The 14768-nt window shown below is 43.2% G+C and overlaps 1 protein-coding gene across 2 annotated transcripts in view; it reads left to right on the forward strand.

Annotated features, from left to right (window-relative positions):
• Nucleotides 1-2639: 2639 nt before the first annotated feature.
• ap4m1 (adaptor related protein complex 4 subunit mu 1) overlaps nt 2640-14768 on the forward strand; it is a 38970-nt gene continuing 26841 nt past the window's right edge. For both annotated transcript variants that reach the window (XM_056285081.1, XM_056285082.1), the window contains exons 1-7: nt 2640-2982; nt 3612-3673; nt 4532-4617; nt 4897-5003; nt 5810-5906; nt 6868-6978; nt 7094-7174. In XM_056285081.1, the coding sequence (XP_056141056.1) occupies nt 3616-3673; nt 4532-4617; nt 4897-5003; nt 5810-5906; nt 6868-6978; nt 7094-7174 (540 nt within the window). In that variant the 5' untranslated portion in view covers nt 2640-2982; nt 3612-3615. The remainder of the gene's footprint in view (nt 2983-3611; nt 3674-4531; nt 4618-4896; nt 5004-5809; nt 5907-6867; nt 6979-7093; nt 7175-14768) is intronic.

Raw genomic sequence — 14768 nt, forward strand, 5'->3', positions numbered from 1 at the left:
TACTTCATGAGGCGATAACCACTAAAAAGCTACCAGTCTGAGAGGTCTATCATATCAAAACATAAAGTAGGGATGTATAGGTATAAAAAAAATCGCAACTAGAATTTCCCCACCCAGATGGTACCGGTATGTCATATTTTGGGTCTTGGCCCATGGACAGGAAAAAAGTTTAAATTCAGTTTTAATTTTTAAAGTTTTAATCCCCCCCCCCCCGTATCTGTGTTGATATTCCGCTCCTCATTAGTTGAGCACTTAGAACACCATTGACGGTTTCGGAAAAAAAATATCGCTATATGTGTATATGTGTGTGTGTGTGTGTGTGTGTGTGTGTGTGTGTGTGTGTGTGTGTGTATGTATATATGTATATATATAGCGTTTTTTTCCAAACCGTCAATGGTGTTTTAAGTGCTCAACTAATGAGGAGCGGAATTTAACAGCTGATGAGTGCGAGACGCACGAAACAGGCCTGTACTGCTATGCTTTAAAACGTTTTTCCTGCATCTGTATTCATATATGTATATCTATATACACTGCTCAAAAAATAAAGGGAACACATAAGCAATGCAATGTAGCTCCAAGTCAATCACACTTTTGAGATATCAACCTGTCCAGTTAGGAAGCAACACTGATTTGTGACTCAATTTCACCTGTTGGTAAATTGTCTAATTTCCACCTGGTGGAAATTAGACAATTTGCAAGACAAACCCCTATAAAAGGAGTGGATTTGCAGGTGGTGGCCACAGACCATTTGCCTGTCCTCATCTTTTCTGGCCGATCTTTGGTTAGTTTTTCATTTTGCTAGTGCCCTCACCACTAGAGGTGGCATGAGGCGGTATCTGCAACCTACAGAAGTTGCTCAGGTAGTGCAGCTCATCCAGGATGGCACATCAATGCGTGCTGTGGCAAGAAGATTTGATGTGTCTCCCAGCACAGTGTCCAGAGCATGGAGGAGGTACCAGGAGACAGCCCAGTACACCAGGAGACGTGGAGAGGGCCGCAGGAGGACAACAACCCCGCAGCAGGACCGCTATCTGGTCCTTTGTGCAAGGAGGAACAGGAGGAGCACTGCCGGAGCCCTACAAAACGACCTTCAACAGGCCACTAATGTGCAGGTTTCTGCTCAAACAGTGAGAAACAGAATGCATGAGGATGGTATGAGGGCCCAACGTCCACAATTGGGGCCTGTGCTCACAGCCCAACACCGTGCAGCCCGATTGACCTTTGCCAGAGAGCATCTTGGTTGGCAGATTCGCCATTGGCGCCCTGTGCTCTTCACAGATGAGAGCAGGTTCACACTGAACACATGTGACAGACGTGAGAGAGTCTGGAGACGCTGTGGAGAACGTTCTGCTGCCTGCAACATCCTCCAGCATGACCGGTTTGGCGGTGGGTCAGTGATGGTCTGGGGAGGCATATCCTTGGAGGGCCGCACAGACCTCTACGTGCTAGCCAGAGGTACCATGACTGCCATTAGGTACCGGGATGAGATCCTCAGACCCATTGTCAGACCATATGCTGGTGCAGTGGGCCCTGGGTTCCTGCTCATGCATGACAATGCTCGTCCTCATGTGGCCAGAGTGTGTCAGCAGTTCCTGTATGTCGAGGGCATTGATGCTATGGACTGGCCTGCATGTTCCTCAGACCTGAATCCAATCGAGCACCTCTGGGACATCATGTCTCGTACCATCCGCCAACGCGATGTCGCACCACAGACTGTCCAGGAGTTGACGGATGCCCTGATCCAGGTCTGGGAGGAGATCCCTCAGGAGACCATCCGTCGTCTCATCAGGAGCATGCCCAGACGTTGTAGGGAGTGCATACAGGCACGTGGAGGCCACACACACTACTGAGCCTCATTTTGAATCGTCTTGAAGAATTTCCATAGAAGTTGGATCAGCCTATGTTCTCATTTTCCACTTTGATTTTGAGTATGATTCTGAATCCAGACCTTAATGGGCTAATGATTTTGATTTCCATTGATCATTCTTAGTTTATTTTGCTCTAAACACATTCCTCTGTCTAATAAATAAAGATTTTCAGCTGAAATATTTCATTCATCGAGGTCTATATTGTGTTTTTAGGTGTTCCCTTTATTTTTTTGAGCAGTATATATGTATATATGTACGTGTGTGTGTATAAGTATGTGTGCATATATTTTTTCACATACTTATTTCATATTATTTTTATTTTATATTATTCTCTGTACCAACAACGCCAAGCTAAATTCCTAGTGCAGAATCAGAATCAAGTTTATTGGCCATGTAGGTTTGCACCCGCATGGAATTTGACTCCGGTTTCATTGCTCTCACAGTGTACTTAACATAGAGTAACAACACAACAACACAATACATTTGCATGTAATGCACATGGCAATACAATAATTTCTGATTCTGATGTACAGTATAAACGATAAGACATAATGTACAGCATGTAACAGTAACAAGACAAATATACTCTATATAACAGCAATAAATTAAAGTACAGCATTATCAGCGCAAACATTGTGTAATTTCTGTTGGGATTGCAGACGTTGTAGTTTATCCTCCCATACTATGAGCGACGCTGTGACGCTCACGTCACACCTCCCCAGCCCAGAAAAGTCATGTTTGATATGTAAACATCCGCCAGTCCGGTGACAAGCGAGCCGGTCAGGATCGCTTCGCTCCGTTGTGTGTGTGTTATCTGCATCCATCTGATATTAAACAGTGGTTTTAAAGGGGATTTCGAAGCTTGATTCAGGTTTCACTCCATTCGAAAATAGCTAGCAACCTCGGTAACTTATCACGGGTTACATGTTTGCATTGCATTAACTAACAGTGTGACATAGTTGTTAATGGCAGCTCACACATTGGCTAAAACCGAGGTAACAGCCATTGGGGATGTGTTAAAAAAGCTTGATATGACCATGGCTTGAGAAAGAAAAGAGATTACTTCTGTTAACATTAGCATTGGTTTGAGCCACCGCATCCCAGTGCATAACTGGTAAGTGGAAAAGTTAACCTAGCGTCACTCACTACAAAACAACATAGTGCTGATTGGGTAAAGTATCTGGTAGATTAACGTTACCGCTGAGCCTTCCAGCAGTACCGGCTATGAGAACATTTTTGCTAGTCAGTGTATTTGCTATTACAACACGATTGACAAGACAATTGACATATACAACCACAGTCAAATAAGACTTGTGATATTTTATATATATATAGTTTCTGACTGGTTTAAATCGAAACCTCGCTGCAGTAAGTCTTACATTATATATAGGGGGTGATTTGAGACAGTCAATTTTATAAATGCCAACCTCAAATAGTAAAACATCTGCATGTTGCCCCCCCCAAGTATTATTGTTTGGTTGGATGACAACTTTGTGCCAAAATCTGGCAATTTGTCAACTGAAAATAACATGAATTCTCTCTCTCTCTCTCTCTCTCTCTCTCTCTCTCTCTCTCTCTCTCTCTCTCTCTCTCTCTCTCTCTCTCTCTCTCTCTCCACTGCTTCTCCCTTTGTATTTCTAATTTACATTGTGCCCCCCCCTCCCCACTGTGTTTCCCTTCTGCCGTTCTGCCATCTCCTTTTTATGTCCCTCTCTTCTCCCCTTTCTTTCCCTCCTCTCTCAGGAGAATGATTTCTCAGTTCTTCATCTTGTCCTCCAAGGGGGATCACATCATCTACAAGGACTGCATCCTTTATACCTTTACTTGGGGTCTACATGTTGGACAATATGAGTTTAGCCAGGGATCCTCACATAGTGTCAATGGTAGAATAAGCCTCAACTCCTAGCTTACCAACATAAAAGGGAGCCAATGGTGCAATAATAAGGAGGTCAAAGGTCAGACCTGCAGCAACACTCCACTATTTGTGCAACCACTTTTTGATCATGTGAGAAAGAAATGTTAGTATAAGAAATAAATATCAAAGAAAGATGTAGAGGGGAGATGGGAAGGTATAACCGCAAATTTAGGTGGAAGATGGGGGGGGGGGCGTTAATAATGGGACATAGGGGGATAATAGGAGATTTAAATCCAAAAGAACAAGTAGGTATGACACTCGTCATTAAAAGTGGTTTTATTTCATTACTAATGGGGAGATGGTCGCACCTTCTTGGACTTTTGGATTTAAATCTTTAAAGTAGCACATTTCTCAAAGCTTTTTGAGAGCCAGGAGCCTCTGTTGAATATTGACAAAGAGTAAAGCAGGTTAAGCACTAAACCGCTTGAATAATCGAAATCCAGTTTGACCTGGGAATAAACCGTGATATTTACTTCAGTGTCGAGTTAACCAGGGTTAGCCTTTCACACTGAGGGTCAACTACAAGCCGGTTACTCATGTGATTTAGAAGTGGTGTTAGGTAATTCGTATCATAGCATGGATCAGCTTATAGCCATCATGCACAATATAACACAATAAATATGAGCAGCTATTTTTTTCTAGAGATGAGGTGTCTTGGTTTAGTTGCAGTGGTTACTCTGTTGTGTTGTCCTGACACCAGCTTTTCACCGGTCAAAGTAGGGTAATTTTCCTTAATATGACCCACCAGTCCGTGGAGAAGCAGGAAATGACGCTGTTGGCATTTTCTATGAGAAAGTCACCGCACTGACTGGTGACCAGCCTCCTGTGGTCATGGTAAATACTTAATATGTGTGTGTGCAAGTGTACTTTTTTTGCAAAACACATAGTGTTTGTAAAACACATTTACACTCTGTGTGCAAACATCATGTACATATTTTTATTATCATTATCATTATTATCTATTTTTTTTGTTATTTTTCACTGTTGTTCTTTGAGAGTATGACATTGGAACAGTACTCTATAATGGCTGATACATAAAGTTCTGGAAGTTAATATCAAAACTGACAGATGATGTTAGGAAATATTATCCCCAATTTCCGTCTTGTTTTGCAGAGCCACAAGGATCTCCACTTTGTGCACATTAGACAAGGAGGCCTCTACTGGGTCACCACGACAACGGCAGACTCCTCCCCATTCACTATCATTGAGTTCCTTAACAGGTTCGATGCAATGATTTTTCTTGACCCTTCAAACATGGGCTCTTCAGAGTGCAACACAAGACACAGAGAAACACATCACACACTAAAAGTTTCCAAAGTCGGGTCCAGTGAACATCATGGGTGTTAGAGGATATCCCAAAGGGCCCTCTGGCAAAATGAGAAAGTGTCTAACATTTTTGTCCATTTGAAGATATAGGACAGTAAGGGAATGATAGAAATAGCTGATTTGATCAACTTTTTCACTCTTCTGACTGTGATCTCACCGCATACAGTCGCAAAAGTGTTTTTTGCAGAAGTATATCTAACAACAAAAAAGGTTGGGAGGGTTTTTACAGATATATCCTTATTAATTGGGTCTGTGTCCTAATTTGTATTTATTTAGGGGGAAAACACATGTAAACTTTGTGTGACTTTTGATGTAGGACTTCATCTACAACAGTTAGTGAACATACAATAACCTCAGTTAACCTCAGTTAAATTCATGATAAAATGATCAGCTGTGAAAAGGATAATGTGACAAATTGGAGTGCACAATCTTGGCATATAAATCAACATTCAGAAGCTTAATATACTTATTACCAAAACACAATAAAGATCGAGGAGTCAACAATACAGCCAGAGACCAGACCTCACTCCCTTTCTGCTGTGATCAGTCAATTTTCTAACTCGTAAATCACACCGAAATGAGGAAATTGGCAAATTTATTGTTTTTATTCGGCACCAGTCCAGTTCATCTAGATTTAGTAAGCAGGTGAGGTTATCCATAACATTTTTGAACATTATGTGTGCTATTCCACCCTTAACAGGTTTACGACTCTTATAAAAGACTACTGCGGCAGCCTATCTGAGAAGTCGATGCGGATGAACTTTGCCCTCATCTATGAGCTTTTAGATGAAGTTGTGGTCAGTAGCCCCACCCGCTTTAACTCACACACATTTAAAACATTCGTATTCATGGTTATTGCAGTAAAAATAACCAGAGGATTAATTTATCATAATTTTGATGCACCTTCCTTTTTGTAATTTTTAGTTCAGCGGTGATAAGAGTACCATTGGTAATAGTAAAGAGAACATTTATCATGAAATACGTGTCATACAATGTCAAGTCAATTAAGCCATTCATTTGTTTAGCCCTAAGTCACAGTTACAATCTCAGAGGGCTTTGCATTCACACTGTGAGAAAGTTAAATACAATAACCAATAAGATGTACTTTATTAATCCCTGTAGGGGAAATTCATCCTCTGCATTTAACCCATCCCAACACACACACTGGAAGCAGTGGGCAGCCATGTAGCTAGCAGCAGCGGGCAGCCGCCGTGCAGCACCCGAGAGCAACTCCAGTTCTTCTTGCCATGCTTTGGTCAGGGGCACAGACAGGACTATTAACCCAACATGTTAATAAATGGCAATGCATAACACCCTCTATTCTCAAAGTCTCAATTTGGTTGAGGAAAAACTCTAGAAAATTAATTTTCAGGTAAAGAGATGGAAGAAACCTCAGCAGGGGCACCAACTGAAGGATTCTTCTTACAGGATGCATAAACATGCAATAGGTTCTAAGTAGGCAAAGTAGACAATGCAGTAACAGATATGTAAATAAGACACTCAAAAGCTCTTAATTACTAAACTAAGTTATGATGAAACAGTGCAAAAATGAAAATTAATATAAATTTTATTCGAGTTTTTGCACAATGTATAGCTTTTTTGTATTTTTTTCTCACTTACCCCCCCCCCCTCTTCCTCTCTCCCTTTCCCTCTCTCTTCTGCCCCTCTATTTTCATCTCTCCATATCTCTCTCTGGGTCCATCCCACTATTGCTCTCCACTTCTATTTGTCTGTTTATCTGTCAACTAAAAACAACAGGACTATGGTTACATTCAGACCACCTCCACTGACATCCTCAAGAACTTCATTCAGACTGAAGCCGTTTCCTCAAAACCCTTCAGCCTCTTTGATCTCAGTAATGTTGGTTTGGTAAGTAAATGGAAACAAAAGTAAGAAGCTTACAGGTGTAAATGTGTGGAACTGTACGACTGTGTAAGTAGTCTTTATTTTAACAGATGTTTTGATGTTGTCTATTTTTCTTCAGTTCGGAGCCGAAACCCAGCAGAGTAAAGTGGCTCCCAGCGCTGCGGCCAGCCGGCCCATTATGTCCAGTCGAGGAGAGCAGGTAGGTCTCTCTAAGCTGCCCTTCCGAGAAATATCTGTTTGACATTGCAGACCTTTGAATCATCTCTTCATTTGCTTTTATTTTGAAAGTAAACAAATGTTAATATTCCTGTGTTCTTTCTGAACTATGGGCATAGGTGAAATCGGTGAGGGGGCTTGGGGGGAACACATCAAACCCCATTGCTCAAACAAGGTGAATTTATCCCCTCAGTAATTGATGGTTAAACTGGGGGAAATATTGTGGCCTATATGACCGCTTGTCATTTGTTTGAGGGCAGCTAAGATGCAGTGGTTGCTACCAAGATTTTGTTTTAATTCATTCACTCTTACTGTGAGAAAGGCCACACATTTGGGTCTGTGGGATGAAATCTGTTTTATCTTTGAACGATGGGATATATTAATTTGGTCAAAAAATCGATATACCCAACATTGCAATGTGGTTTTCATCCCTGCTATTCCCGAGCTAGATACAACAGAGGCAGATTAGATGTGCATGTTTCTAATAATAATGATAAGGGGTCTTGGTTTATGGAGAATTATGATCTTTGTGGTTGGTTATTCACGCCATTCCATTTCATTTCCCCTATACCTCACCTCTGACTAGGGGTGGGTGGATCAATCCCAAAATATCGACACTACAGATGCTACATCTCGTTCTTGAAGATTGATTTTAAGCGTCAATAGGATCGATACCAGTTTAAGATTTAGTTTCTCTTTTCTACATTGTACCCATTTCATCAAAGAGCAGAACTGTCTGTGCAAACAATGTTCTGTTGTCATTAACACATCTTAGTACATACACTCTTTGCTTCTCCATTGCTGTTGTCGTGTCATGTGCACTCAAACAACGAAGATCTGCATCACACACGCGCAATGGTGCGCACTCCTGACTACAATCAGAAAATCAGAAATCAGAAACAATTTATTGTCATCTCAGTCATGTACTTTCATAGACAAAAGAGACGAAATTTCGTTTCTCCCAGCCCACAACAGTGCAACACAAAAGACAAAAAACACATCCAAAAGAAAACGACACCACCAAAAACATATAAAAAACAGAGAGAACAAAGCAAAACAAAGGAGAAAAAAAAACAATTAACAACACAGTCCATTCAGTAAATTTGCAACACAGTCCAAAAAATGTCACTGTCCAGAGAATGAATGCCAGCCAGGATGACTGTCAGAACCGCTGGTCTGCATGGGCTAGCAGTTACCCTAGCCTGCACCACTTCCATGTCCAGTCAGACCGCCCTCAGTGTTTTCCTCTTCGGGCGCAGCTCCAGGTGGGGGCCGTGGTCCCTGGTCCCACCGGACGCAGCAGACCAGGCTCCCTCAGCCGATCCAACGCTAGCTCTCCCAGCCAGACACCTTGAATACATCTCCCCCGTACTCCACATGAAGACACAAACACAGACGCAGACAAACACTGCACGGTTGACGCCAGGCGAAGCTGCCACCAGACCGCCCTCGGTGTTATCGAAACCGCTGGTCTGCATGGGTTAGCAGCTAGCTTACCCTGCCCTGCATCCGCGTCCTGTCACACCACCCTCGGTGTTTCCTCTTTGGGCGTGGCTCCAGGCAGGGCCGTGGTCCCTCACCCCACAGGACACAGCAGACCAAGCTCTCCCAGCCGATCCAACACCAGCTCTTCCAGCCATCAAACGAAATCGACGATCACAGACTTAATTCAATCATAATTCATAATACAAGCGTGAATTGCTGGGTTTCAGTAATGTGACTTTTGGCCTGTGGTTTTGCTTCCAGTAAAAGTTTTACCTGGAATAGGTAGTAGGCCTGTAGGTGTATTGGGCTATTAAACAAATTAATTTTCCTTTTCGTTTGATAGGCCTCAGGTGCTTTTGATTGGCCTATGTGAGTTGCTTCAGCCTATATGAGGCAAAACAGTCCACCCTTAATCAATATTTTCTAAAAGTGAGAGAGGGTACTAATGATGATGATGGTGCTGCTGCTGTATCTGAAATATTAGAGACAACTGAGCCTGAGGCAAATTCTGGAGCTCCGCTGGCAAGGAAATCGCAGGCATTCAGGGCTGAATGGAAAGACAAATTCCCTCAGCTAATTTGTGAAACCCTGAATGAAGTAGAAAAAATGTTTCACACATGCTGTGTGAGTTAGGGGTTCAAGACGGGCAACTCTGTTCTTGAGGGGGGGAAAAACATTCAATAATGGGGGCTACAAACAAGATATGAACCACGGGCGCCCGGGCGACGTGGCAGTCTACTCCGTTGCCAGCCAACACGGGGCTCACCAGTTCGAATCCCTGTGTTACCTCCGGCTTGGTAGGGTGTCCCTACACACACAATTGGCCATGTCTGCGGGTGGGAAGCCAGATGTGGGTATGTGTCCTGGTCGCTGTACTAGCGCCTCCTCTGGTCGGTCAGGGCGCCTCTTCAGGGGGGAGGGGAAACTGGAGGGAATAGCGTGATCCTCTCACATGCTACGTCCCCCTGGCGAAACTCCTCACTGTCAGATGAAAAGAAGCGGCTGGAAACTCCACATGTATCAGAGGCGGCATGTGGTAGTCTGCAGCCCTCCCCGGGATCAGCTGAGGGAGTGGAGCAGAGATCGGGACGGCTCGGACGAGTGGAGTAATTGGCCGGATTCATCCGTCCATCCATCCATTATCCAAACTGCTTATCCTGCTCTCAGGGTCGTGGGGATGCTGGAGCCTATCCTAGCAGTCACTGGGCGGCAGGTGGGGAGATACCCTGGACAGGCCGCCAGGCCATCACAGGGCCGACACACACACACCTAGGGACAATTTAGTACGGCCGAGTCACCAGACTTACATGTCTTTGGACTGTGGGAGGAAACCGGAGCACCCAGAGGAAACCCACACAGACACGGGGAGAAAACGCTACACAGAGGACGACCTGGGATGACCCCCAAGGTTGGACTACCCTGGGGCTTGAACTCAGGACCTTTTTGCTGTGAGGCGACCACGCTAACAACTGCGCCACAATGCCACCCTTGGCCAGATACAGTTGGGGAGAAAAAAAGGGGGGGTTGGGAATCCAAAAAAGATATGAAGCAAGGACACCTCTGTTTTGTTTTGTTTTTTTGTTGTTGTTGATATATTCCATTCCATTATCCAAACCGCTTATCCTGCTCTCAGGGTCGCAGGAATATATATATATATATATATATATACACTACCGTTCAAAAGTTTGGGATCACCCAAACAATTTCGTGTTTTCCATGAAAAGTCACACTTATTCACCACCATATGTTGTGAAATGAATAGAAAATAGAGTCAAGACATTGACAAGGTTAGAAATAATGATTTTTATTTGAAATAAGATTTTTTTTACATCAAACTTTGCTTTCGTTAAAGAATCCTCCATTTGCAGCAATTACAGCATTGCAGACCTTTGGCATTCTAGCTGTTAATTTGTTGAGGTAATCTGGAGAAATTGCACCCCACGCTTCCAGAAGCAGCTCCCACAAGTTGGATTGGTTGGATGGGCACTTCTTTGAGCAGATTGAGTTTCTGGAGCATCATATTTGTGGGGTCAATTAAACGCTCAAAATGGCCAGAAAAAGAGAACTTTCATCTGAAACTCGACAGTCTATTCTTGTTCTTAGAAATGAAGGCTATTCCATGCGAGAAATTGCTAAGAAATTGAAGATTTCCTACACCGGTGTGTACTACTCCCTTCAGAGGACAGCACAAACAGGCTCTAACAGGTACTATTTAATGAAGATGCCAGTTGGGGACCTGTGAGGCGTCTGTTTCTCAAACTAGAGACTCTAATGTACTTATCTTCTTGCTCAGTTGTGCAACGCGGCCTCCCACTTCTTTTTCTACTCTGGTTAGAGCCTGTTTGTGCTGTCCTCTGAAGGGAGTAGTACACACCGGTGTAGGAAATCTTCAATTTCTTAGCAATTTCTCGCATGGAAAAGCCTTCATTTCTAAGAACAAGAATAGACTGTCGAGTTTCAGATGAAAGTTCTCTTTTTCTGGCCATTTTGAGCGTTTAATTGACCCCACAAATGTGATGCTCCAGAAACTCAATCTGCTCAAAGAAGTGCCCATCCAACCAATCCAACTTGTGGGAGCTGCTTCTGGAAGCGTGGGGTGCAATTTCTCCAGATTACCTCAACAAATTAACAGCTAGAATGCCAAAGGTCTGCAATGCTGTAATTGCTGCAAATGGAGGATTCTTTGACAAAAGCAAAGTTTGATGTAAAAAAAATCTTATTTCAAATACAAATCATTATTTCTAACCTTGTCAATGTCTTGACTCTATTTTCTATTCATTTCACAACATATGGTGGTGAATAAGTGTGACTTTTCATGGAAAACACAAAATTGTTTGGGTGATCCCAAACTTTTGAACGGTAGTGTATATACAGTGCATCCGGAAAGTATTCACACCCCTTCACTTTCCCCACATTTTGTTATGTTACAGCCTTATTCCAAAATGGATTAAATTCCTCTTTTTTCTCATCAATCTAAACACAATACCCCATAATGAAAAATTGAAAAAGGTTTTGTAGAAATTTTTGCAAATTTATTAAAAATAAAAAACTGGAATATTGCACGTACATAAGTATTCACACCCTTTGCTATGACACTCAAAATTGAGCTCAGGTTCATCCTGTTTCCACTGATCATCCTTGAGATGTTTCTACATCTTGATTGGAGTCCACCTGTAGTAAATGCAATTGATTGGACATGATTTGGAAAGGCACACCCCTGTCTATATTGGGTCCCACAGTTGACAGTGCATGTCAAGAGCAGAAACCAAGCCATGAAGTCAAAGGAATTGTCTGTGGACCTCCGAGACAGGATTGTATCGAAGCACAGATCTGGGGAAGGGTACACAAAAATGTCTCCAGCTATGAAGGTCCCGAAGAGCACAGTGGTCTCCATCATTCGTAAATGCAAGAAGTTTGGATCCACCAGGACTCTTCCTAGAGCTGGCCGCCCAGCCAAACTGAGCAATCGGGGGAGAAGGGCCTTGGTCAGGGAGGTGACCAAGAACCCGATGGTCACTCTGACAGAGCTCCAGTGTTCCTCTGTGGAGATGGGAGAACCTTTCAGAAGGACAACCATCTCTGCAGCACTCCACCGATCAGGTCTTTGTGGTAGAGTGGCCAGACGGAAGCCTCTGCTCAATAAAAGGCACATGACAGCCCGCTTGGAGTTTGCCAGAAAGCACCTAAAGGACTTTCAGACCATGAGAAACAAGATTCTCTGATCTGATGAAACCAAGATTGAACGTCTTTGGCCTGAATGCCAAACGTCACATCTGGAGGAAACCAGGCACCTCTCATCACCTTGCTAATACCATCTCTACAGTGAAGCATGGTGGTGGCAGCCTCATGCTCTGGGGATGTTTTTCAGCGGCAGGAACTGGGAAAGATGAAAGGGGAAAGATGAAAGGAGTAAAGTACAGAGAGATTCTTGATGAAAACCTGCTCCAGAGCGCTCAGGACCTCAGACTGGGGCGAAGGTTTACCTTTCAACATGACAACGACCCTAAGCACACAGCCAAGACAACGAAGGAGTGGCTTCAGGACAAGTCTGTGAATTTCCTTGAGTGGCCCAGCCAGAGCCCAGACTTGAACCCCATTGAACATCTCTGGAAAGACCTGAAAATAGCTGTGCAGTGGCGCTCCCCATCTAACCTTACAGAGCTCGAGAGGATCTGCAGAGAAGAATGGGAGAAATACCCCAAATATAGGTGTGCCAAGCTTGTAGCCTCATACCTAAGAAGACTTGAGGCTGTAATCGCTGCCAAGGTTGCCTCAACCAAGTACTGAGTAAAGGGTGTGAATACTTATGTACATGCAATATTTCAGTTTTTTATTTTTAATAAATTTGCAAAAATGTCTACAAAATCTTTTTCGCATTGTCATTATGGGGTATTGTAGGTAGATTGATGAGGAAAAAAAGGAATTTAATCCATTTTGGAATAAGGCTGTAACATAACAAAATGTGGGGAAAGTGAAGGGGTGTGAATACTTTCCGGATGCACTGTATATATATATATATATATATATATATATATATATATATATATATATATATATATATATAGAGAGAGAGAGAGAGAGAGAGAGAGAGAGAGAGAGAGAGAGAGAGAGAGAGAGATTTTTTTTATTTTTAAAAGGTACATTTATTCCAAATACGCTACAGTCCAATAGTCCAACAGCTTATAACCAAACACAATTATCTCTTTATAATCCAGCTCATACAAAAAACAGTTTCAGGGAAAAACAAATACCAGTGAGTAGTCTAAACAAATATTTGTAAAAAAAAACATCTCCTTCAGACAGTTTTACTTCATAGCTATAGAATAAGTCTCTTGTGCGGCATGTAGACCTCATGTTGAGCAGCTGAGCTACGGCCTCGGTGTTGTTGAGTCCCAATCCTGCTGCCGCCACTATGTGCTGCGGGATGATGGTCGTGGAGGAAAACAGTTTCTGGGAAATCCTGGAAGGCACCAGTCGTAGACACCAGCCTGGTTCCATTTATCAGTGGCTCCTCCGGCAGCAGTAGGAAGAAGAACGCCCGGTGCAACACACTCGTCAACCAGACTGGTCTTAAACATCATCAACAACATTGACCAGGACGGGACAAGATTTGTCTTATATTGCCTCTGACTCTTCATGTTGTAATTCTTGTTTAATTTTCAGAACTATTTTCCGTAGCCTGTATATCTCCTGATCAGAGTAGCCGCATCCGTCTTTGTGTCCCATCTGGGATTTAACAGAGTACAGAAACAACTCTTTGTCTGCAAAGAAGTCCTCAAGTTTGACATTTCTCAAACTTTTTGTTCGTTGCAAGAACTTCTTAATCTGGCATGCATCGTAGTGCTCCTGCTGTGCTACCCCTGACAACTGGGAGGAAGTGTGAGTCTGGCTGTCTACACCACCATCCTCCTCCAACTCATCTTCAGACATTTGTACCTCTGGCTGCTTCTTCTTTAATACAGGTACCCGGCTGCCTATACCACAGTCCCCTTCCTCCTCTTCCTCCATACTCAACTCATCCCCAGACAGGTGCTCCTCGCACTGCCTGCTTCTCTCCCTTGTCAATGCTCCTTTCTTGGCTTGAGAGCCACTCGTTTTAGCTGCCTGCTTTCTCTTCAGCACAGGAACCTTACAGACTTTTTTGTCTTCCAGCAAGTCCTCCTCAGTGCTCAACACTACACCTTCTGCAGCTCCACCTGTAGTGTTTGATGCCATTGCCTGTTCACGTTGTGCTTCGTTTTCAACATTTACGTGTTCCTGTTTAGACTTCTCACTATGTTTAGGTGGTTCAGTTTTGTCGCTGTGATCTGGACTCTGGCCCTTTTCTGTTGTCTCTTCGCTGTTCTGCCTGGTTTCACTCTGTTTGTTTTCTGTTGTCTCTTCGCTGTTCTGCCTAGTTTCACTCTGTTCGTGTCCTCTTGCTTCACTCTGCGTTTTGCCATCGGAGGGGTGTTTCTCAGGGCAAGCCCGAACCAAATGACCCTCCCCTCCACAGCCAAAACACTTCAAGGTCCCAGAGTTTACAAAGATGACATAGGCAAAATCATCTACCTTCACCCTAAAAGCCACATCCAAGTCTTGGTCTTGTTTGT

The sequence above is a fragment of the Lampris incognitus genome, chromosome 8 (genome assembly GCF_029633865.1).
Source record: "Lampris incognitus isolate fLamInc1 chromosome 8, fLamInc1.hap2, whole genome shotgun sequence".
Classification (NCBI taxonomy): domain Eukaryota; kingdom Metazoa; phylum Chordata; class Actinopteri; order Lampriformes; family Lampridae; genus Lampris; species Lampris incognitus.